This window comes from Vigna unguiculata, chromosome 11, assembly GCF_037176805.1.
Source record: "Vigna unguiculata cultivar grain cowpea cultivar isolate G323 ecotype 2 chromosome 11, ASM3717680v1, whole genome shotgun sequence".
Classification (NCBI taxonomy): domain Eukaryota; kingdom Viridiplantae; phylum Streptophyta; class Magnoliopsida; order Fabales; family Fabaceae; genus Vigna; species Vigna unguiculata.
In genome coordinates this window covers 46,352,002-46,373,892 of record NC_140802.1, presented here as the reverse complement: position 1 = coordinate 46,373,892, position 21,891 = coordinate 46,352,002, and the positions used below count along the sequence as shown (strand labels likewise).

The following is a 21,891-nucleotide window of genomic DNA, read 5'->3' as shown; positions in this document are numbered from 1 at the left end:
TTATCATAAATTTAACCGCAAAATCTTTAAATTTATCATCCACTTAACTGCATCCAATTTATCAAAATTTATCTAGAACTTTCAAAGTTTATAAATTTATCACAGACTTATATGTAAAATTTTTAAAAGGTTTTTAAATTTAACTAGAACATGGTTAAAAATTTATAAATTTAATCATGTATTTAATTGAATGTTTCAAAATTTATCATAGAAATTGAGTTTTAAAATTTATCATACTTAATTAAAAGATTCTAAATTTATCAGAATTTATCAGATTCTACATGTAATGTTATCCTTGAAATTTACTAGACAAGGAATTTCGCTACCTATCATGAATCTAAGTTTCTAATTTTTGAAGTACTTATATGTAAACTTTAGAAATTTATTAGAAACCTTCTTTAAGGTTGTTAAATTTATTAAGGATTTATTTGCAAAATTTTTAAATTTATCATGAAAGTAAATTTTTTAAATTTATTATAGGTCTTACATATAGTTTTTAATTTATATATCAATTTTAGGGACTATATGCAAAATTTCTAAAGTTATTGGTGTAATGTTTTTAAATTTACAAGGGAACTAATTGTAAAGAATTTAAATTTATCATGCACCTAACAAAAATGTTTTAAATTGATCAGAACTTAACTACAAAATTTTTGTATTTATGAGGGACCTGATTAAAAGTATATAAATTTATCTGTATTAGATTATAAGGAATTATATACAAAGTTTTTAAACATATCACAAACCTACCTGCAAGTTATTCAATTTATATTTATAAATTACCTACTTGCAAAGTTTTAAACTTATCAAGAACCACTTTACAAAATTTAAAGTTTCTAAATTTAAAAGGTTCTTAGCTGCAAAATTTTTAAATTTATTAGGGACCTTCCTGCAAAGTTTTGAAATTCACCCGAACCTAAGGACTTATCTTTTAATTTATTAAGGATTTACCAGCAAATTTTTAAAATTTATCAATAAACTCCCAGCAAAGTTTCTAAATTTAAAAACACCTGCAAAGTTTTTAAATTTATAAGTGACCTACCTGCAAATTTTCTAAATTCATCAGAGACATACCTGCAACATTTTTAAACTTATCAACGAACACTTGCAAAATTTTTAAATTTATCAAAGTTTTAAATTTTTCAGGAACCTACCAGTAAATTTTTTAAATTTATCAAGGACCTCCCAACAAAGTTTCTAAATTTAAAAGGTATTTATTTGCAAAGTTTTTAAATTTATGAGAGACCTACCTTCAAAGTTGTTTTTAAATTGATTAGGACCTACCTACAAAGTTTTTTAACTTATCAAAGATAAGCCAACAAAGTTTTTAAATTTACAAGGATCTACTTATCTAAAGTTATGAGGGACTTATCTACAATTTTTTTAAATTTATTAGCATCTATCCACAAACTTTTTTAATTTATGATGGACTTACCTGCAGAGTTTTTAAACTTATCAAGGACCATCCTACAAAATTTCTAAATTTATCAAGAACTTACCTACAAAGTTTTAAATTGACCTACTAAATTGACCTACTAGTACATTTTTAAAATTTATCAAGGACTTCTTATCAAAGTTTTTAAATTCATTAGGGACCTACCTGCAAAATTTTTAAACTTATCAAGGACCACCCTGCAAAATGTTTAAATTTATCACGGATTTATCTACAAAGTTTTAAATTTATCAAGGACCTATCAACAAATTTTGAAAATTTTTCAAGGTCCTCCAAGCAAGGTTTCTAAATTTTAAAGGTACTTGTCTACAAAGATTTAAAATTTATTAATTACCTACCTGCAAAGTTTTTAAATTGATCAGGTACCTTCTTGTAAAGTTTGTTAACTTATAAAGGACAAACCTGCAAAGTTAGTTTCTAAATTTATCAGAAACCTACCTGCAAACATTTTAAAATTATAAGAGACTTATCGACATTTTTTTAAAATTTACATAGGACCTATATTCAAACTTTTTAAATTTATCATGGACCTACCCGCAAAGTTTTTGATCTACCTACAAAGTTTTTAAATTTATGAGGACCTCCCTACAAAGTTTTTATATTTATGAGGGACTTATCTTCAAAGTTTTCAAATTTATTAGGAACCTCATTGCAAAGTTTCTAAACTTATGAAGTACTTACGAACAAAGTTTTTAAATTTATCAAAGACCTATCTGCAAAGTTTTTAAAATTATGAGTGACCTATTTGCAAATTTTATAAATGTATGGAGGATTTACCTGAAAAGTTTCTAAACTTATCAAAAAACCTACATGCAAAACTTTTTAATTTTTCAATGTCTTACTTACAAAGTTTAAAAATTTATCACAACATTCCTATAAAATTTTTGATAAATTTTTAAACTTATCTAAAACCTATTTTTTCTAAATTCATGAAGACTTATTTACAAAATTTTTAATTTATCATAAATCAACCTGCATAATTTTTAAACTTATAAAAAATCTACCTATAAAATTAATAAATTTATCAGAAACCTCTCTAAAAGAAAATAATAATTAAAGGGTGATCTAAGGGTCAAACCCTATAATCAAATTAAAAAATGTTCTTAAATAATTGAAACGTAATGATAGACCTTTAATTATTTGCAGCTTTAGCGAGAGAAAGAAACACCTCTAATTATAACAGATTACATAACTTGATAGCATAGTAAAATGAGTGATGGAGAAGAAATCACCGACAAAAAGTAAGGATCTAATTTGATACTGAGAGTAACTATAAGTACAACAAAAAATTTAAGATGCAACAACCAACACTCAAATGTTATGGAGATTTGTCAACAATTTCATTAATTGCATTGTGCCTTTGACTTTTGTGATGTGATATTTGTAATTTTAAGGACCTCTCATCAATACTCTAATAAATATGTTATTTCCTAATATAAAACTTCTATATTCATGTTTACGGAATATTTTCGAGGTTTCGCCAAACAATATATATATATATATATATATATATATATATATATATATATATATATATATATATTATTTCAGTTGAACAATGTTCTTCTATTTTATAAGATCAATAAATATTTACAATTAGTTATTGAAAAATTAAATAAAAAAAACCATTTAAAATTCAAAACATAAACAAAATTTTGATTTTAAAATATAATCCCAATAAAACTGACAAATAAAATATCAATACAAATGCATTTAATCTTTTTTTAAATAATTTAAATAAGCCTCACCATGAATTACAAATTTAAAAAAGTTAAACTTTTTAAAAATAATTTAAAATACAATTCTATCAAGTTAAATTAAAAATAATTATTTAATTATTAGTTTTTTCACATTACTAATTTTTTTTTCTTTAATTTATTTAGAGATATCAGTAATCAATGATAATCTTATCTCTAATATATTATGACATGATTTTCTTTTACTCAGCCGAATTATTTTTTTTCTGTTTTTTTCCCTTTCATCTCTCAACAAAGACATACCAAATGCAAAATTTGTTTCTCAAGAAATAAAATGAAAATTGAAATATATTTATTTGTTTTAAAACTATTTTAAAATTCCAAGTGTTGTTTTAAAATTAAATTAATTACATGTTATGTTATGAAAGTCATATAAACTATTTTTTCATTAAAGTGTTTTACATGTAATAAACACAATTTTATAGTCAATGAACAAAAAAAAATAAAAAAAAATAAAATATATATATATATATATATATATATATATATTCTCTAAGGGTATTAAACATATAAAATATGATTAAATATATTTTTTATTTTTTATTTATATATTAGAACCGGTAATTTTTCCAAAATTTATATAAATCCATCTCCATATTTTAGTAATAAATAAAACATGTCATTCCGACCCAACAACATTAAATTTTAATTAACAATGTTTAATAAATTAACTTTTAAGTGATGTGTTTAACCAATTATTTTTTAAATGAGGTGTCTAACAGTTATATTAATTAACTTAAAATGTCAAAACATGTGATCATCACATGTTTTGATGTGATTAACAAGTGTCACCCGCACATAATTTAAAATAAGTTCTTATTCTTATTTAGATATGTTGTTATGGTTATCAAAGATACATCACTAATATTATTATCACAATTATGTGTATGCATTTTTAAATATGAAAAATAGTATATTAGTAGATGATAATAGTGTAATATTAATATATAAAATAAATTTATATTTATTAAAAATAAAGTAAAATTAATAGAGAAATTAATTGTTGATGAATAAAAAAGAAAAAGAATAAACAGTTTTATAGAAAATAAGTAAAATTAACCGTTAATTTCAAAAAAATTAATAAATAATTATATTGTAAAGGGTATAATTGATATTATGAGATGTAGACACAGAACGAATGATCTTTATATATTATTATAGATATAGATGAAATTTAAATAAATTTCACAAGAGCAACGAATTTCAGTTTTACATATAAGTTAAGAAATTAAAAACATACCAAAAAAATAATAATTATGTAGTTATATAATTTAATTTAACGAAGAAACAGAATTTTCAAAATAATTTGAAAACGAAAAGAAAATATTTAATATTTAAAGTATATACAGGTAAAACAATTGAAGGCAAAATAGAGAAACAGAAAAAAAAATGTGGGTAGGGGTGTGGTCCATGAATGATGAAGCATGGGTTACCAAACAATGAATAATTAAAGAGTTGGGCATGAGGTGTAAGAGAAGTTGGCAAGTTCATTCATTCACTCATATTCAATAATCCACAAAGGTACAGAGTACATAGCAAATGATACAAACAAACAAACACTAAACTGGAATTCCACACATTTGGCTTCCTTTGGACACATTTACTATTTTGTTTTTAATTTTGGCAAAACGTGGGAGAGAGATTCAGCCCCACATCGAATGTCACCCGCATTCCGCCAACTAATCAATGTTTTTTTTTTCTCTCTAGCGGTGCTATGGGCCACTGGGCCCCTGGGCCCGGGGTCCACCGTTTCTCCAGCCCATCACGCGTTGTTGCTGTCCGTTCAAGGGTAGCATAATAAAACTACATCATCCTCTTTTCCAGCAATGTCAATAAATGACACCAAATCCTAAAAAAAAAAATGTTTTTACTATTTTTCAAGCATATGATACACTATTTGATAATTTCTTTTAATATAAAAAGAATTTAGTTGGTTATTAATTAAAATAAATGATAAAATAATTTATTTTATTTCGAGATAATGAAATAAATTTTTGAATAATGGTTACATAATTACTTTAACATTAATTTCATAAAATTATATATTTATATATTAAATGTACTAATATACTAATGAAAACATACATGTCTATATACATATAAAAAAATAAAAATTATTATTTTTAATTATTATTAAAAGGTAATTACAAAAAAATAATTGCAAAATCTGAAAAGTGAAACAAATAATAAAATAATTTAAATTATTAAGGATAAAATTAACACAAAAAATAATTTCGAACAATTATTTTTATTAATAGTTATAGAATATATTTTAAATTAATTATTCATAGAAATAAAAAATTATATGTGTTTTTGATGTAATAAAAATATAAACATACATTTATTGAAAATTTTCCTAGTTGAATAATAATAATAATATATTATTTCGAAACTTCTCATTTACATTAAAACATCTCTACTTTCAAAAGCACCTGATTTATTAAAATCTTGTTAATTTTTTTAGTATTTTTTATACTGTCAGGATGTTAGAAATTATAGTTGTTATGAAAATTAACTATTCTATTACTAGATATAATGTAAAATTTGAGAAGGAAAAAAAAAAATGATTGAAATCAGTGAATATTATGGATGAGTTACTTGAATGGAGTTTCCTTTATAGCTTGGAGCATGGCAGAGCAAAACACAAATGGTTGAGACAAAGCTCGATCTGATCTCATGTTTCGGCTCTGACTATGTTTGATTTGGGTATCTAAGGAGAGATTGTGGTGTTATATTGATAAGAGTGTGAGAAGTGGAAGTAACAGAAAACATGAACAACAGTGGTGGAGGGACTTTGATGGGTTTGAGCAATGGTTACTATGGAAGATCGCCATTCACAGTGTCTCAGTGGGAGGAACTGGAGCACCAAGCTTTGATCTTCAAGTACATGCTTGCGGGTCTTCCTGTGCCTCAGAATCTGGTGCTCCCCATTCAGAAGAGCTTCGATTCTATACCACATGCCTTCTTTCATCATCCCACATGTCAGTTTTCCAATCCTGTTTATTTTCTGTATGATGAACTTGTTTCAACAATGCTTACCCTTTTCCATGTGTTAAACAACTCAATTTTTTTGTGTCAAAAGACAATAAGAGATTAGGGTGTTTTTGTTTTTGAGTATTTCTATGTTTTATTATCATAAATGGTGGTGTCATTTATGTGCAGGCAACATCGATGTCTGTTTTTTTCAACCCTAGAGGCTTCACATTGCTATATTTACCCTTTGTTGCTGAATGACTTAAGTGAGCTTATTTACTGTGTGGAAGGATATTCTCTTTACATTTTTGGATTTGATTTTTGCAATTAAACTCACTGACTAGTGACTGCATAGTCAATATAGGGATTTTTTTAACTTTTTATGGATGAAATTATTGAGACACAGATTTGTGATTGCTTTTACTATGATATTGGGTTCAGTTCTGGAGATTTTGAGCCTATTAGCTTTGTAAAATGTGTACCAAAACTTCCATTTTTGTCTTTTTTGTTGCCAAATGAATGTCCCTTGAGTTAGGGGTGTGTTTGGAATGTTGGCAATAAAAAGCTGTGCATGACAAACTTTGCAGTGAGTTATTGTTCCTTCTATGGGAAGAAGGTGGACCCAGAGCCAGGGCGATGTAGGAGGACTGATGGAAAAAAGTGGAGGTGCTCCAAGGAAGCATATCCAGACTCCAAGTACTGTGAGCGCCACATGCACCGTGGCCGCAACCGTTCAAGAAAGCCTGTGGAATCACAAACTATGACTCAATCTTCTTCAACTGTCACAACACTTGATGTCACTGGTGGCAGTGGCAGCAGTAGAACTGTAAACTTCCAAAACCTTCCTGCAAATGCTGTTGGTAATCTCCAGGGTACTGATTCTGGAACTGACCATACCAATTATCATCTAGATTCCATTCCTTATGCCATCCCAAGTAAAGAATACAGGTATATAAATCCTTGTCATATTTTGCATCTGTTGTTTGCATGGAATTTGAAATTGTTTATGCTATAAAGAACAGAATAGAAAATATATCTTCAATTAAGGTCCTATTGCTAGGTATATTCTATGGAACTGCCTTCACTTCTTCAGGTTCTTGAATTTAAATGTTTTAGTCTGAATTTGTGGCAGTGTTTTTTTAAATTAATTTGAGGGTTGGTTTCTGTATGTGGATAGTGACATATTTTTATGGTGGATTTCTAACATTGTACAGAGAGGTGCAGTCATTATGACTAGTTGTTTGAATGCTATACTTCAGAAGTGTCTGTTTCTTTCTGTCTGTTGTCAAAGTAAAAGTCTAGAGCTGTTGGCTACTTTGCTTTGCTTCAGTTCCTGTACTTTTTTTTTCAAATGTTGATGAGGAGATTGTAGTTTTCATTAATCTGAACTCGTACTTTGTTTATTTTCAATTGTTGTTTTATGTTATCTTTTCTAGTCTTGGATGATGCTCAGACACGTGGAGTAGGTACTAGATTTTGGAGACCGACTTTGACGAAAAATGGTTCTTTAGTTGTCTTTTTTTCTAATTTATCATTCTCTTACACTGATTTATTTCTGAAATGCGAAGTGCAGAGTGAGACTGTTTTTAAATAAAATGTTGAGAAACATTTTAGCATGCTAATATGTGGTCTGGTTGTCTGTCTATTGTATCTGTTCTTGTGAGGATGATGAGAAAGGTGTACACGTCATGGACTGAATAATTACTCCTAATTTTGTTTTGAGTAGAAATGATACATTTCTTTCCATGCTGATCAGCACAAGAGTGTATCACTCTTTCTCTTCATGCCCTATTGAATATAGCTGTGTATTTTGTTCTGTTCCTTGCAGCCATATTGCTTTCTTCTTTCTTAAATTGTAAATTACAGATTATAAGACAAAATTATTCCTATTCCTCTTAATGTTTATATGAGATTACAATTAAATATCAAATTGATAACAATTTTCTGATTGTGGCAACCTGGGAATTTGTTCTAAGTTTAAACTTTAGCAGTTTAGTCAAATCTGGTAAGAAAGGAGACTGCAATCAGTCACTCAATGAATCCAAAGATTTTATTGTACCCTGTGAAGTTTTAACTACTAGTACTTTTTCAGAACCTTTGTTTTCTTCTTATGTTTCAAACTAATCCAGCTTAATTAGGATATTATTTGTGTAATTTCATCATATAATAGTGTTGTTTTTCTGTAATTCATTGTTCCTTTAATTTCATTGATTAATAGAAAAATAATGATACGGCTCTTTGCATCATTCTTCAACTTGTCCCTGTTACTAATTTCATGTAACCACCATGGTGATTATTTGTTTGAACAACCAGCTTGCAAATAAGGCACTTTGTTCTATAATGATGACAAGTTTCTGCATAATTTAGTATAGCAATGTCAATATAATTGGTTATCTCTTGAACTGTGGACAATTTTTCTTGAACCAAACAGGTATCTTCAAGGACTTAAATCTGAGGGTGGTGAACATATCTTCTTTTCTGAAGCTTCAGGAAGCAGCAAAGTGCTCCAAATGGAGTCTCAACAGCTGGAAGACACGTGGCCTTTGATGTCTAACAAAGTTGCCTCTTTTTCTACATCAAAATCAAGTAATGATTCCCTGTTGCATAGTGATTACCCCCAAAACTCGTTTTTATCTGGTGAATTTGCATCAGAAGAGCACCTGAAGGAGGAGGGTCAGTGTCTTCGACCTTTCTTCAACGAATGGCCAAAAAACAGAGATTCATGGTCTGGTCTGGAAGATGAGAGATCTAACCAAGCAGCTTTCTCCACAACTCAACTTTCAATATCCATTCCCATGTCTTCTGATATCTCTGCAACCAGCTCTCAGTCTCCACATGGTGAGAATGAGATTCAATTTCGGTAAAGATTTAGCTTCTAAACATGGATTAGCTGTTCTTGTAATTATACTGTTGCAGATAATTAAAAGCAGTCTTTGAAATGTTAATGAAAGGATCTAATAATGTCTGTCTTATTTGATGGTGGATACTTGTTGAACCTTGGAATGTTATTGGCTTTGTATCTGATGAATGAACTACCATGAATACCTCGTACTGAATGTTTTATGCTGAATAAAGTTATTGGTTTGAAATGTTTTCTTCTTCCTTTTTGTTGTGTTTTTGGCACTTGTTGTATAAAGAATAAACACCACTATTCAAACACACTGTTAGATTGTGTATTATGTGGATGCCCAAATGAGTTTGTTCTCCGAAAACTTTATTGAATAAATGAAAATATTTCATACAATTACCGATGTCAACATTTATACAAAGGTTAAATATATTTTTGGTCCCTAATGAATTTTGAAATTAGTCCATTTTGAAACTTTGGATTAATTTAGTCATTCATTTATCAAAATACGTGAATTTAGTCATTTTAATCAAATTTTGTAAAGTTTATTTGATATTTTAAGTGTGTTTTATAATAATATTTGACTTAACATTAAAACAAAAATGTGTCAACAGTATAAATAACTCAAATACAATTCAAAATATATACGAAACATCAAATAAACTTAATAAAATTTGATTAAAAAGATCACATATTTCGAAAGATAAAAGATTAAATTAGTTCAAAATTTTGAAATAGACTAATTACAAAATTCACTGAAAATTAAGATATCAAAAACATATTTAACCCTTTATATAATAACAAAATCCAATATGCAGCATTGCAACCAAACTTAAATGATGTCATTCCAACACAACAATGTAAGCAAGAAAGAAAATCGTTAAAACTGTGAAATGTAACCAAGTTTCAATTATGTCATAAGAAAACAACAACTTACGAAACAAAAATGTTAAAAAGCAAGAAGTTGAGGTTTTTTTCTTCCTGCACCACTACAATTTCTTTACGTACCACTTCACAATTTTAAAATAATCATTTTGCCTTCTGTTGTAAAAGTCATTTTTCGAATTATATATTCTAAAAACTGTTCAAAATTAACTTTCCGAAAATTTTAAAATAAGATTTTGAGAATAGAATAAAGGAGATTTTGGAACAGAATTTACAAAATGCATAAAATGTATATTGTAATAAGTTTTCGAAATAAGATTTCTATATCAAACTTTTGAGAATGCATATCATGTTATATAATGTTTTATAGAATAAGTTTTCCGAAATATCCCTACATAAAATAAGTTCTGAAAAAAAAAAAACTCTTCAGAATACATCGAATACATTTAAGAAAAAAATTTCTAGAAAAAGATTTTCGGAATAATATTTTTTGTATTTTTTTTCTTCTTTTTCTTCTACAATAGCAGTAATGATGATGAAAGCAACGGTGAGGATGAAAATAACAGCAGTGGTAGTGTGGTGTAATAATCAATAATATTCGAGTCTTGTCATCTTATCGTGGGGTTTAATTAGTAATTGCGGGTTGCGGATAGAATAGCCTCACTTTGGATCCTTGGAATGTGTAAAGTGACGCCCATTCAGCAAAAACAATCACATCGAAAAATTGAAAAAAAAAAACGCTCAAATATTATAGATCAATTTTTTAAAATGCGAGATTCAACGTAGAAATATTTTAGGACTAAAAATTTTCACTTACAAGCACATCATAAAGGGTCACATTTATTAATTATTCTATCAGTTTCTATATCTTTTTTATTTTAAATTATCTCTTCCAAGTTTTAAAAGAAATTTTATACATATATGTATATTACCCGCCTCAAAAGTTTTTGCACAAATCTTTAATAAATTAACATAATTTTATTCATTAAATAATGTGATAATAAAGTAAATTTCTATCGTAGACTACGAAAAAATAAAAAATATAAACTCGAATTTAAATTATTAATATTAAATTAAAATGTAGTGTTATTTTATTCGGCAACGAGGATGTCACGTAGTAATTAAATTATACATTCATCTACAAATGAATTCGTTTATCTAATCAGTAAAATAAGAAATCAATGAAAATAGAAATTAACAAGGAGTGGAAATGTATGGAGATGAAAATGCAGTTGAGCTTAGCGTTAATCTGGTGAAGAAGCAGTGGAAATGGAAAAGTAGAAGGTGATTACACTAAACTTGCTTAAAAGGGTTGTTGTTGTTGTTGTTGATGAATTGCAAGCAAAGCATATTGTTCTTGTTGTTGTTGGATTAGTGGATCTGATCTGAGGGAGTGATGGTGGTTGTTGATTCGATTGAGAAGAGGGAGTGATTGTTCCGAATTGGGTGGTTGAGTTTGATTACAGAGAAGAAGATGAGTTGGGGAAGGGGAATTTTGGAAGGGGTGACGGTGGTGGGGTCTCTGTGTTCACTGGGTTGGGCGGGTTTATGGTTCTTGAATCGTCGCCTCTACAAAGAGTATGAAGAGAAACGCGTTCTTGTCCAAATCATCTTCAGCGTGGTCTTTGCCTTCTCCTGCAATCTTCTTCAGCTCGTCATCTTCGAAATCATTCCCGTTCTATCCAAAGAGTGACTAACCTAACCCTAGCATTAAGTTAAATCTTGCTGATATCAATTCAATACCAATCTCATCGATTTAGGTTTTCTTGCGCTGTGGATTTGCAGGGCAAGAGTGGTGAACTGGAAGATCGACTTGTTCTGTTTGATCCTGTTGCTGGTCTTCCTTCTCCCGTATTACCACTGTTACTTGATGCTCAAAAACAATGGCGTCAGAACCGAGAGGGCTGCGCTTGTTGCAATTCTATTCTTGTTCGCTTTTCTTTATGTCTTTTGGCGCATGGGCATTCACTTTCCTATGCCATCTCCTGATAAAGGTACTGTTGCCACAAACCTTCTTACAATTTTTGTGCCATATGATAGTGATGTGTTTGGTTAGTAAAGTATAATCACCTGATAAAGGGGAACTAGGAAGGAAGTACTGCTAGTGGTTTATGTAGTTTGTAAAGTGCAATTACCTCTCGGCTGATTGATTGCTATAATTGACACTGCGGTTATAGAATATGGATGATCCTCGTGTTTGTTTATTTTTTAAGGGTTCTAGTTTGTTCGTTCCTCGTGTTTCAGGCTTCTTTACGATGCCTCAACTGGTGAGTAGAATTGGGGTCATCGGTGTTACTGTCATGGCTGTTCTATCTGGTTTTGGTGCTGTAAACCTTCCATACAGTTATTTGTCACTTTTCATCAGAGAGATCGAGGAGACGGAAATCAAGGCCTTGGAAAGACAGCTGATGCAATCAATTGAGACTTGTGTTTTAAAGAAAAAGAAAATTATTCTTTGTCAGATGGAGATGGAGCAGAAGCAAGAATCTGACGAGGTTACATTTTTATCTTTTTTCTTTTCAGCGTGTTCTTGATTTTGGATGGGTTTCTTTAATTTTTCCTTTTTTGCTGCATATAAAGGTTAGTTTGTTGAGGCATAATGTCGTTATCATTTTTAATTTGTCATTTTCTTTCATACCCTGTAATTGCTTCATCTCAACTTGTTTGATGCAGAAGTTAAATGCTAGATCTTTAATTAAACGAATTGTTGGTACGGTTGTTCGAACTGTCCAAGAGGATCAAAAGGAGCAAGGTCAGTTTTCTTTTACTCGTAAAAAGTCCATTTTCGAAGCTTCCACTTTTGAAGTATAAATTCTGGGGGACCAAAGTGTTAAGAATTATATGATCAATAAAGTAAGTTAAAGCTGTTTACAGAAATAAGGTAGAGAGGCTGAAAAGCATCTGTGTTTTTGAAAATTACACAATGAGGTTGAACTTATGCAGTTATTATATTGTGTGCATGGTTGGAGATGAATCATTGAGATTTCAAGGATAATCTCTTACCAACCTTTGCAAATTCTTTGAGGAAAGAGTTTATAGTTTCTTCGTGGTTCTTTTCTGGTGGCCATTTTATGGGGATCTCCACATTAGATATGTAGAGAAATGGAATGCCCTTTTCTTTACATCCTTATGATAATGTGTTGAATTCTCATTGGAACTTGGAAGCAAAATTTGCTTTTCTAAATGAAATTCTTATTTTATTGGAATACTTATTTTGAATTTATATCCTTGATAGTGGTATTTCTAATTGACTAATCTTTTTTTTTTTTCCTGTAATTATGCTAGAGATATTTAATTACACATTTTAAACTATTCTTGTCAAATTTATAGATATTAAAGGCTTCGAAGCAGAAGTTCTGGCTTTGGAAGAGCTTTCAAAGCAATTGTTCTTGGAGATCTATGAGCTTCGTCAAGCAAAGGTTTACCATTCGTTGGATTACCCTTACTTTTTAGAATTGTTCATGTTAATTTCCACTCATTATATCAATTCTCACATTATAAGACCAGATGGCATTAGAGTAAATTTCACAGCTCTCTAGTATCAATCCTTGCATTATTACGTTTCAAAACCCAAGTTTGTGAGAGCTGGTTAGAGTTATTAATGAAGCCATCATGTCTCCTTGTTTTAAGAGTGTGGCATTGTCCTTTAGGAAAACTGAAAAGCAGTGTGACCAGCTTGTTTTTAAAGTACGTATGTTATAGCGAATGATAAAATTGTGTGAATTGTAAAAAATTGGACCTCTTTATCTATAAAAATATAGTGTGATTGAATAATGTCATACTTATATTTTCTCCTTTTATCTGATTATTGGGGAAAACTGGTATCTTTCAGGAAGCTGCTGCTTATTCTCGAACTTGGAGAGGACACATGCAGAATCTACTTGGCTATGCTTGTTCTGCATATTGTGTGTATAAAATGATCAAGGTATTATGATGTCAGGAATCATTATCTATAGCTACAATTAGTCTTTCATAGTAAATCTAATGTTGTAAATTGTAATTGGTGAATTAGAGCTGTCTTTAAGGTATAGATCGTTTGCAAGAATTGCATGATAGATCTGAGAATCAAATCTATTTATTGAATGTGTTACTTACACTAATCGATCATTTATTTGATAACAACATTCTCCAAGTAAATTGCTAATTATATTAGGATGATGACTCATTAAATCTTTTAGACCAAATAAAGCTCGTGAAGTGCGACTGCTAAAATTGCCAAAATATTCCAAGGGCTGAAAATGTGAAAATAGAATACCATCTTAGTCAAGTCCCATAACTAAAATTCGGATAAGACACAAATTGCATGCCAGAAGTTTGACCTGTATTTTACACTTGGTAACTTTATTTTGTTTCCTCAGCCTCTCTCAATTTTAGTGCGTGTCAAACTGTTAAATGTGTAGTTAGACTTAATACAGAGCTTCCTACATGTGTCACATGGGATGGGTAATATCTTAAATATGAACTTTATTGAGTAAATTTACAAACTATCTAAACTACAAGGAAATTTTCCGCAAGGGCTTCTCTGTTAAATCTACCCCACTCTCCATTTATCAGTTTCACATTTTGCCAACATTTCGGGAGTCATATGTACTTTATCTAAAAATGTCAGATATATTTAATAATACCTGAATTAAAGATGTATTTGTCACAGCTTTGTAATGAAATATGACATTCTAATTACTGTATTTAGGGATCTCAGCAGCTTAAATTGCCTTTTGCGTTTAACATTGGAATTGCGGGAGTTTGGCAAATTTAGGAAATATTACTTGTCCTATCTCTATGTTATTATATTTTTAATTTAATTCAAACAATAATAGCAGTTGTAAATGGTAAGTAATTTGAAGTATTATAGGAAACGGCTGTTTACATTTTTTTTGGAGGATCAGCCTATATAGTAGTGTTTCTAGATCATTTATCTCTTCTTGCAAGCAATATGTAACTAGGGAATTATGGTAAAAAAAATTCTCTCATCAGTTATTGTAGCGCACCATGCAGTTAATTACAACTTGTATTGCTTCTCTCTATGATGGCATATTCCCGTTTTGTAAAGTACAAATGAGACTGACATAATATATGATACTTTTTTGTAATGGCATCTGTCTGATTGTAATTTCAGTAATAATATTTTCTCATTTCTGTAGCAAATGGGATATCTTATTGTTTCTTAACTGTATATAATATGGCTAACTTGGTAATTTCCTTTTGACAGTCGTTGCAAAGTGTTGTTTTCAAACAGGTAAATTGTATTTCTCAGCAACTCTTCAATTTGATCATATGTTTCACTATTAAAGATTTCATGATATAAAATTACCTCTTCCTAGCTTTTTCGCTGACTCTTGTATTGTTAATGTGTTTCTATGACAGGATGGTTCGGTTGATCCCGTGACAAGGATAATTAGTATATTCCTTCAGTTCTTTGATATAGGAATAAATGCGGCCATGTTATCACAGGTTAGAGTCCATTTGTTTGCCATTGCTTTCTAGAATTAAATGTTTTTCTTATTTTGTAAATGTTATTTGTACTGAGGTCATCGAGACGGGCTTGTTCTAGTTATACTGCATGCATTTGTCCTACAACCATTACGATACTCATAATATTGAGAGTCTGATTGATTACAGTTAAGTTTGAGCACCCCATTTACTCTGGCTTGACATCTCTTAAATCTTAACAATAAAATAGCTTAAAGTTTCTAGGAAAAGCTGCTTACTAAATTCCTATTTTGTTATAAACTTCAAGAGTTAGCTTGGGAGTTTAGACTTCTTTATTATTGCTATTTTTTAGTCTGATAACTTTCTCTGTCTACATTTGTTTGATCGTCCCTCTAATCAGTAATCATATTGAGATCACCACTGACACTTTAGATGATGAAGCAGAAATAAAGTATGGACTTGTTGAGAAATAGGATATTCATCAGTCAAAATATGCTTTGACTTATAAGCCTTTGTGTGTGCAAGTACCTCATAATTCTTGTTCGTAATTTATTGTCATTCACTACTACCTTAATTGGGTTAGTTGAATTGAATGCATTCTGATCAGATCCTATTTTATTTATTTTCTGTTTCTTTATTTGGATTTTCCAATAAAAGTTCACTTGTCGGTAAGTTTTTTGCTAATTGTAATAAAAATTACGAAGTACTTAGCTGGTATTTAATGGTTTGATGCATCTCTGTTTTTCAACATTTTCTGCATTTTCTTTTTTGCAGTACATCTCCTTGTTATTCATTGGAATGTTGGTTGTGATATCAGTCCGTGGATTCTTAACAAATCTGATGAAGGTATTCCTGCTACTTTCAGTTGCAAATTATTTCTATTTTATGTTGCTTGGGTTAGTTATATTAGTATGTTTGACTGTTAAACAGTCTATTGAAGAGTATTGTTTGTAAAATCGCAATCTGCTTTCACCCTCTTTTGTTGGGTCAGTTGAGCCATCGAGGAAAGAACTAACAATTTCATTAAAAGGAAGCTAAGCTAATATTGTGTATGGTAGCAATGTGGCTTTCCAGCCCAAACACAAATGGAAATTTGTAAGGCTGGTTTTTTCTTACAATCTAGGATGATCTATTTAAGAATCAAAATGCCATAGAAGAATAAGCAATTTGTATTGTCGATTTATTATTATAAAGCCTAACTTTCATTTTTGGGGTTCCATGCAGTTCTTTTTTGCTGTTTCAAGAGTTGGAAGTGGATCTTCAAGCAATGTAGTTCTGTTTTTGTCTGAGATCATGGGAATGTACTTTGTTTCTTCTATTCTTTTAATCAGAAAAAGCTTAGCAACTGAATACAGGTACAAGTCGTAATTTGTGCATTAATTATTTTTAAATTATAGAAACCTATCCAGTTTAATAAGAATTATGGACTTTTAAATATTATTTACCTGTGGATGGAGATATAACAACACATTATTAGTGGAAGAAAGTGGCAATGAAACCAATAGTTTGGTGAGTAATAGAGAGTTTTCTTTTATAAAATAGAAAACTTGTCAGAAAAATAAAAAGTGAGAGAACGATGACAGTTTTGATATGACTTTTTTCTAATACCAAAAACTCCCCGAGGATTCCTGCCATCATCGTAATAATGCAAGAAACGGATAGGAGAAATGAAAATGGAAGAAATGAACAGCATCGGTAGTCATATTGGTATCTATACAATCAGCAGACTAGTTTTCATGGTTTAAAACTAATTTCGTACTAGTTGCCGTATAAAATATGGGCCTAACATCTTCATTGATGCAAATTTGGCATGCTTGAACATAATCATTTTTCATCAAACTTCAATGGATGATCAAGCATTTATCTTAACTATGTCTAATCCAAATCTTTTGGCAGGATTATTATAACAGAGGTATTGGGTGGTGATATCCAGTTTGACTTTTATCACCGATGGTTTGATGCAATTTTTGTGGCTAGTGCATTCCTTTCACTGCTTTTACTTTCTGCGCATTATACATCTCGCCAAATTGACAAACATCCAATTGATTGTGAGTTCAATTCTGCCACTTAAATCTGAATTAATCTTCTTTCAGGCATTATGATAAATAGTTCTACTAACTTGATATTTGAATTGCTTACCATATTCTCTGTTTATTTCAATGCAGAACTGGAAACACACTCCCTAGATGCATGTATAGTTTCTAATGCCACGGAAGGTTTGATGTCACGCCAATGAACAATACAAGTTTAAATCTTCCTGATGGATGCATTTGAATTTATTTGATAGGTGACAGAGGTCGTTCATTATTTTTATTTGCCAGTGAATAGCTTATCAGAAGATGTGATGCTGGAGCAAATCACCAGTGAGAAGGTTGATATTGTATTAGTTATATCTATATATATGCATGCGACCAAATCTTTTAGAATACCCATTTTTTGGATGATTTTCTATGGAAAGTGAAAATTTCTGAACATTGTTGGGCAATATGTTCAATGTAGATTTGCTTATGCTTTCGAAAGTATAGAATGAATTGGATGTGAATAGTTTTTGCCCTTGGATTTTGGTACCATGGATCTAAAGAACAGTTCCATAATTTTATTGGTAAGTAGTAGTTTTGGATTAGCAGTGGTGGAAATTCCCACTCAAATGCTCTCTGTTGACTGTAAAGTTCTTCTGAAACATTTTAATATGGTATAATCATGAGGTGATAATATAAGGAATACTGTTTATGTGTGATATGCAATGAAAGGCACCATACAAAAGAATGATTGGATCTAATGTTCATCGGTGCATGATCTAGATTTTTTTTCCTCGTATATGATTGATAACAGAAATCAAGTTGGGATAGTAGTGTGTTTGGCAAGAAAAGGAATCATAAGCAGTTTTATGTTATCATTCTACATTACTCTCATTTTTACTTAAAGAACCTGATTTTATTCTGCAGTGTTCGTAATTTTACTTAATGAATGTGATTTTATTCTGCATTGCTCGAAATATCTCTGCCCAGTAAAAAAGAGGGAAATTTATTCACTTGTGTTTGAACAATGTAAGAAATTAAAAATATCTAATAATTGAATTGAATTGAATTCTTTTTATTTCTTAAATAATTAGTTTAAATGAAGTAATTGAAATATTTTAAATTTTTTGTTTAGATAAAACAATTTAATTTTTATTTTTGGCAAACTTAACTTTAATTTTGAGTTTAATTAAGTTAGTTCGACTTTTAATTTCTACGAAGTCTTGATTTTTTGTTCAAGTCGACTTTTAGTTTGACATGATTCAACTTGATTTTTGACATGATTTAACTCGATCTTTGGCTTAATTTGACTTTACTTTTGTTTCGGTCTGGCTTAATCTTTTAACTTGATCCAGCTTGATCTTTAGACCGACACGACATGACTTGACCTTTGGTATAAATTGATTTGTCTCGATCTTTTGTCTATCTTGACTCGACTTTTTGAATCCGTAATTTTTTTTTTCTAACCAATGAGCAATTTCACAAAATAGGAAATTTCAATTTCTTTCTTTTATGAGTGTATATTACATTCTACTATTTTAATTATTTAAAATATTTTTTTAAAATCCATAAATTTTAAATTTTCTTAATTTCCTCGTCCAAATGCCATTTTCCTTAAAATAATTTTAAATCCTCTAAATAAATAAGAGTTACTCTTTTGAACTGTGTCGTCCTAAAATAATTACACACCTTTATAGAATAATTACTTAATGTTTGGATTTCAATTCATTTCTTTCAAAAACTACTTTTTATATTAAAAAAATATAAGTACTTTTACGTATTACCTTTAGACGGGCATTCAAATGATATCGAAAGAAATTATTTGCTAAAATAAAATAAAAAAAATAGTATATATCAACATAAGTTGCAATAACTAGTGTTAAAAGATATAGGAAACCTTTAAAAAACAAAATAGTATTTAACTACAACTAGTGAGTATTTTTAATGTTTTTAAAACAAATAGACATAATGATTTACACATTTGATGTAACATCAAGACACAAGTGGATTTTATTCAAAACTCAATAAGTAGTAATTCATAAGGAAACTGACCTCGAAATGAATAGATAGTTAACAGATATCAACATTTAACAGTAATTGTTAACCTATGTGACAATAAGACAAGAAGAACATTAAAAACTGTCTGATTGTTGATAGCAATAAAACAAAATTAAATGGAGAAAAGTCATAGAAGCTAATAAATTAATCGATTGTAAGTTTTGAAAACCTTTCTATTTAGATAGAATTCAATGAAGTCATAGTCTTCTACATTATTATGTCACAACACAAAAATACAATTTTCATCTAAGATATTTAACAAAGTAAGTTGTGATCAATTTATGTATTAATAATGATATGTATTTCTCACTGCAATATTTTTATGTAACATTAAGTTATTTTTTCATTTTAACTAATCATGTAATAAAATAAAATAAAAATATTTTGTCATTTAATGTAATAATTACTTTTTGTTAAGGTTTCATAAATAAATATGAAGATAAACATTACTAGATAAACATTATGGAAGACATTCAGCTAAGAAAAATATTTAATGGGGAAAATATGACGTGAGAACAGTGTTTGAATAATTATTAACATAAGAAAAAAAAAAGATATGAATATTTGAGAACACCATATAGAGATTAATTAGATTGAAATATTAAAGTAATTGCTGAGGATAAAACTGTAACATGGAGATGAGAATGCTTAGCAACACGGCAATCAAATTTCTAACGCAAATGTGAGAAGAAACTTTTTCATTTGATGTGAGTCTCACCAACTTTTGGAACCTTTCTTTCTGATTTGTGATGAAATCATGTTGAACAAGTTTTCTATATATGGATACAAAGTATTTATTGATTTTTATTATTGAAGAATATGATTAACGTTTTCAATACATTTTTTTTATTCCAGTAAGATTATGATTTATAACATTTAAATACAAAACTTTATTTGAAGATAAGAAATTTAATTTCACTTAAATTGTTTTGCTTGTTTTTTAATACAGAAGAGTACAAGGAGTTACAAGTTGAAGAGTCCATTGTCTAAAAAATTAAAGGTTATTTAATAAACATATAAATATTAAAATTCATAATTCCATTTTATAAACCATTGAAGAATATACAATAAAAAGCATATTTACATAAAAGACTAGTTAAATCTATTTTTAAGTGCTTTGTATCTCAGTGAAAATTATCAATTTCAAATGTATTTTTGTCCATTTTTTTTCTAATTTTTCTCTTTAATAACCAACTTGTTAAATTCAAATAATTATTCATAATACAAAATTTATTTTCTAATTTCACCATTTTAATAATTACTTTTTTGTAATTTAAATAATTATTTACAATTCAAAATTAAATAAATATAATTTTGTAATGAGATGTTTCTTAATATAAATATAATTAATTTTAAAAGAATAATACCACCATAGAAAAACATAAAGAATAAAGATAAACCACACTAAAATATTTTACATAGAAAAAATTACAATCAACTTTATAAAATAATTAGAAAAACAAAAGTATTTAAATTATAAAATAATAAAGTATTTCAATATAAAATAATTAAACATGTTATTTAGATTAGTGGACACACATATACGTTAATGCACTTCATTCTTAATTCATTATTTTAATAATTATTAATTTATAAAATTATTTATATAAAAAATAATTGTAAACAAAATATTATAATAAATATAAATTTAGAATTAGTTTCTCTTCAAAACTTTTGACCAATTTAGTCATTTATATTTAAAAATGAGTGAATTTAGTACTTTAACCAAATTTTGTTAAGTTTATCTGATGTTTCAAGCGCATTTGATGATAATAGTTGAATTGTTTACACCGTTTGACACATTTTTGCTTCAATGTTAACTCAAATATTATAATAAAATGCGTTTAAAATGTCAAATAAACTTAACAAATTTTGATAAGAATTACTAAATTAACACATTTATAAAAGTGAATGACTAAATTGATATAAAATTTCGAAATGAAACTAATTCTAAAATTAATTCAAACTTAAAGAAACAAAAACATATTTAATTCTAAATAATTCTAAAGACAGATAATACAAAACTAGAGAATTACACTTACTCCACTCAATTAGTGTTTGAAAAAAAAAAGTATTTGAACTAACATCATCTATAACACTATATTTTATTAAAAATGACCTTATTTTACAAGTTCAAATGTTATTTTGATAAAAACTCTTTCAAACATTTTCAATACACTTCTCCCATTCAAGCAACCATAATGTTATTATCAACTCTACCCTCATTAATTAAAACCATTTAATATCTTTCTCCCTACACGAAAAGCCACATCATTGATGCAAACTATAGATAACAATTTATTAATAGCGTTTCTTTTTCACTTATAAGTTCTGAAAACATTAAATGGAGACAAGAAATACACATCATGCCTGTTCTAAATAAACATTTGGAGCTGAAAATCACATCACTAACCAAACATGATAATTTATTTATTTATTTTTTTGATTTTTTTCCTTCTTTATAATGTC

The 21,891-nt window shown here is 28.7% G+C and overlaps 2 protein-coding genes across 3 annotated transcripts; both read left to right on the top strand.

Moving 5' to 3' along the window:
* The first annotated feature begins 5,790 nt into the window (after positions 1-5,790).
* LOC114168673 (growth-regulating factor 4-like) lies at positions 5,791-9,272 on the top strand. The gene is made up of 3 exons (XM_028053574.2): positions 5,791-6,191; positions 6,771-7,131; positions 8,615-9,272. The coding sequence occupies exons 1-3, from the start codon at positions 5,981-5,983 to the stop codon at positions 9,045-9,047; spliced, it is 1,005 nt and encodes a 334-aa protein (XP_027909375.1). The 5' UTR covers positions 5,791-5,980; the 3' UTR covers positions 9,048-9,272.
* Positions 9,273-11,066: 1,794 nt separating this feature from the next.
* On the top strand, positions 11,067-18,083 carry GTG2 (GPCR-type G protein 2). 2 transcript variants are annotated; one of them, XM_028055263.2, is made up of 12 exons: positions 11,067-11,605; positions 11,702-11,910; positions 12,161-12,411; positions 12,593-12,668; positions 13,247-13,335; positions 13,749-13,841; positions 15,126-15,152; positions 15,281-15,367; positions 16,121-16,192; positions 16,571-16,701; positions 17,243-17,394; positions 17,512-18,083. In XM_028055263.2, coding segments are annotated over exons 1-12 (1,404 nt in total). In that variant the 5' UTR covers positions 11,067-11,390; the 3' UTR covers positions 17,514-18,083. The 2 variants fall into 2 exon arrangements, with proteins under 2 accessions (XP_027911064.1, XP_027911063.1); XM_028055262.2 differs by having other exon boundaries at positions 11,069-11,605; positions 12,590-12,668.
* The last annotated feature ends 3,808 nt before the right edge of the window (positions 18,084-21,891 follow it).

What these genes read in the sequence shown, in the direction of transcription:
- LOC114168673 (XM_028053574.2), top strand. Translation starts at nt 5,981, where the DNA reads ATGAACAACAGTGGTGGAGGGACTTTGATGGGTTTGAGCAATGGTTAC. An exon ending in CTTCTTTCATCATCCCACAT is followed by an intron (nt 6,192 to 6,770) that starts GTCAGTTTTCCA and finishes CAAACTTTGCAG; the next exon opens with TGAGTTATTGTTCCTTCTAT. An exon ending in ATCCCAAGTAAAGAATACAG is followed by an intron (nt 7,132 to 8,614) that starts GTATATAAATCC and finishes TGAACCAAACAG; the next exon opens with GTATCTTCAAGGACTTAAAT.
- GTG2 (XM_028055262.2), top strand. Translation starts at nt 11,391, where the DNA reads ATGAGTTGGGGAAGGGGAATTTTGGAAGGGGTGACGGTGGTGGGGTCT. An exon ending in ATTCCCGTTCTATCCAAAGA is followed by an intron (nt 11,606 to 11,701) that starts GTGACTAACCTA and finishes GTGGATTTGCAG; the next exon opens with GGCAAGAGTGGTGAACTGGA. An exon ending in AGAGGATCAAAAGGAGCAAG is followed by an intron (nt 12,669 to 13,246) that starts GTCAGTTTTCTT and finishes TCAAATTTATAG; the next exon opens with ATATTAAAGGCTTCGAAGCA.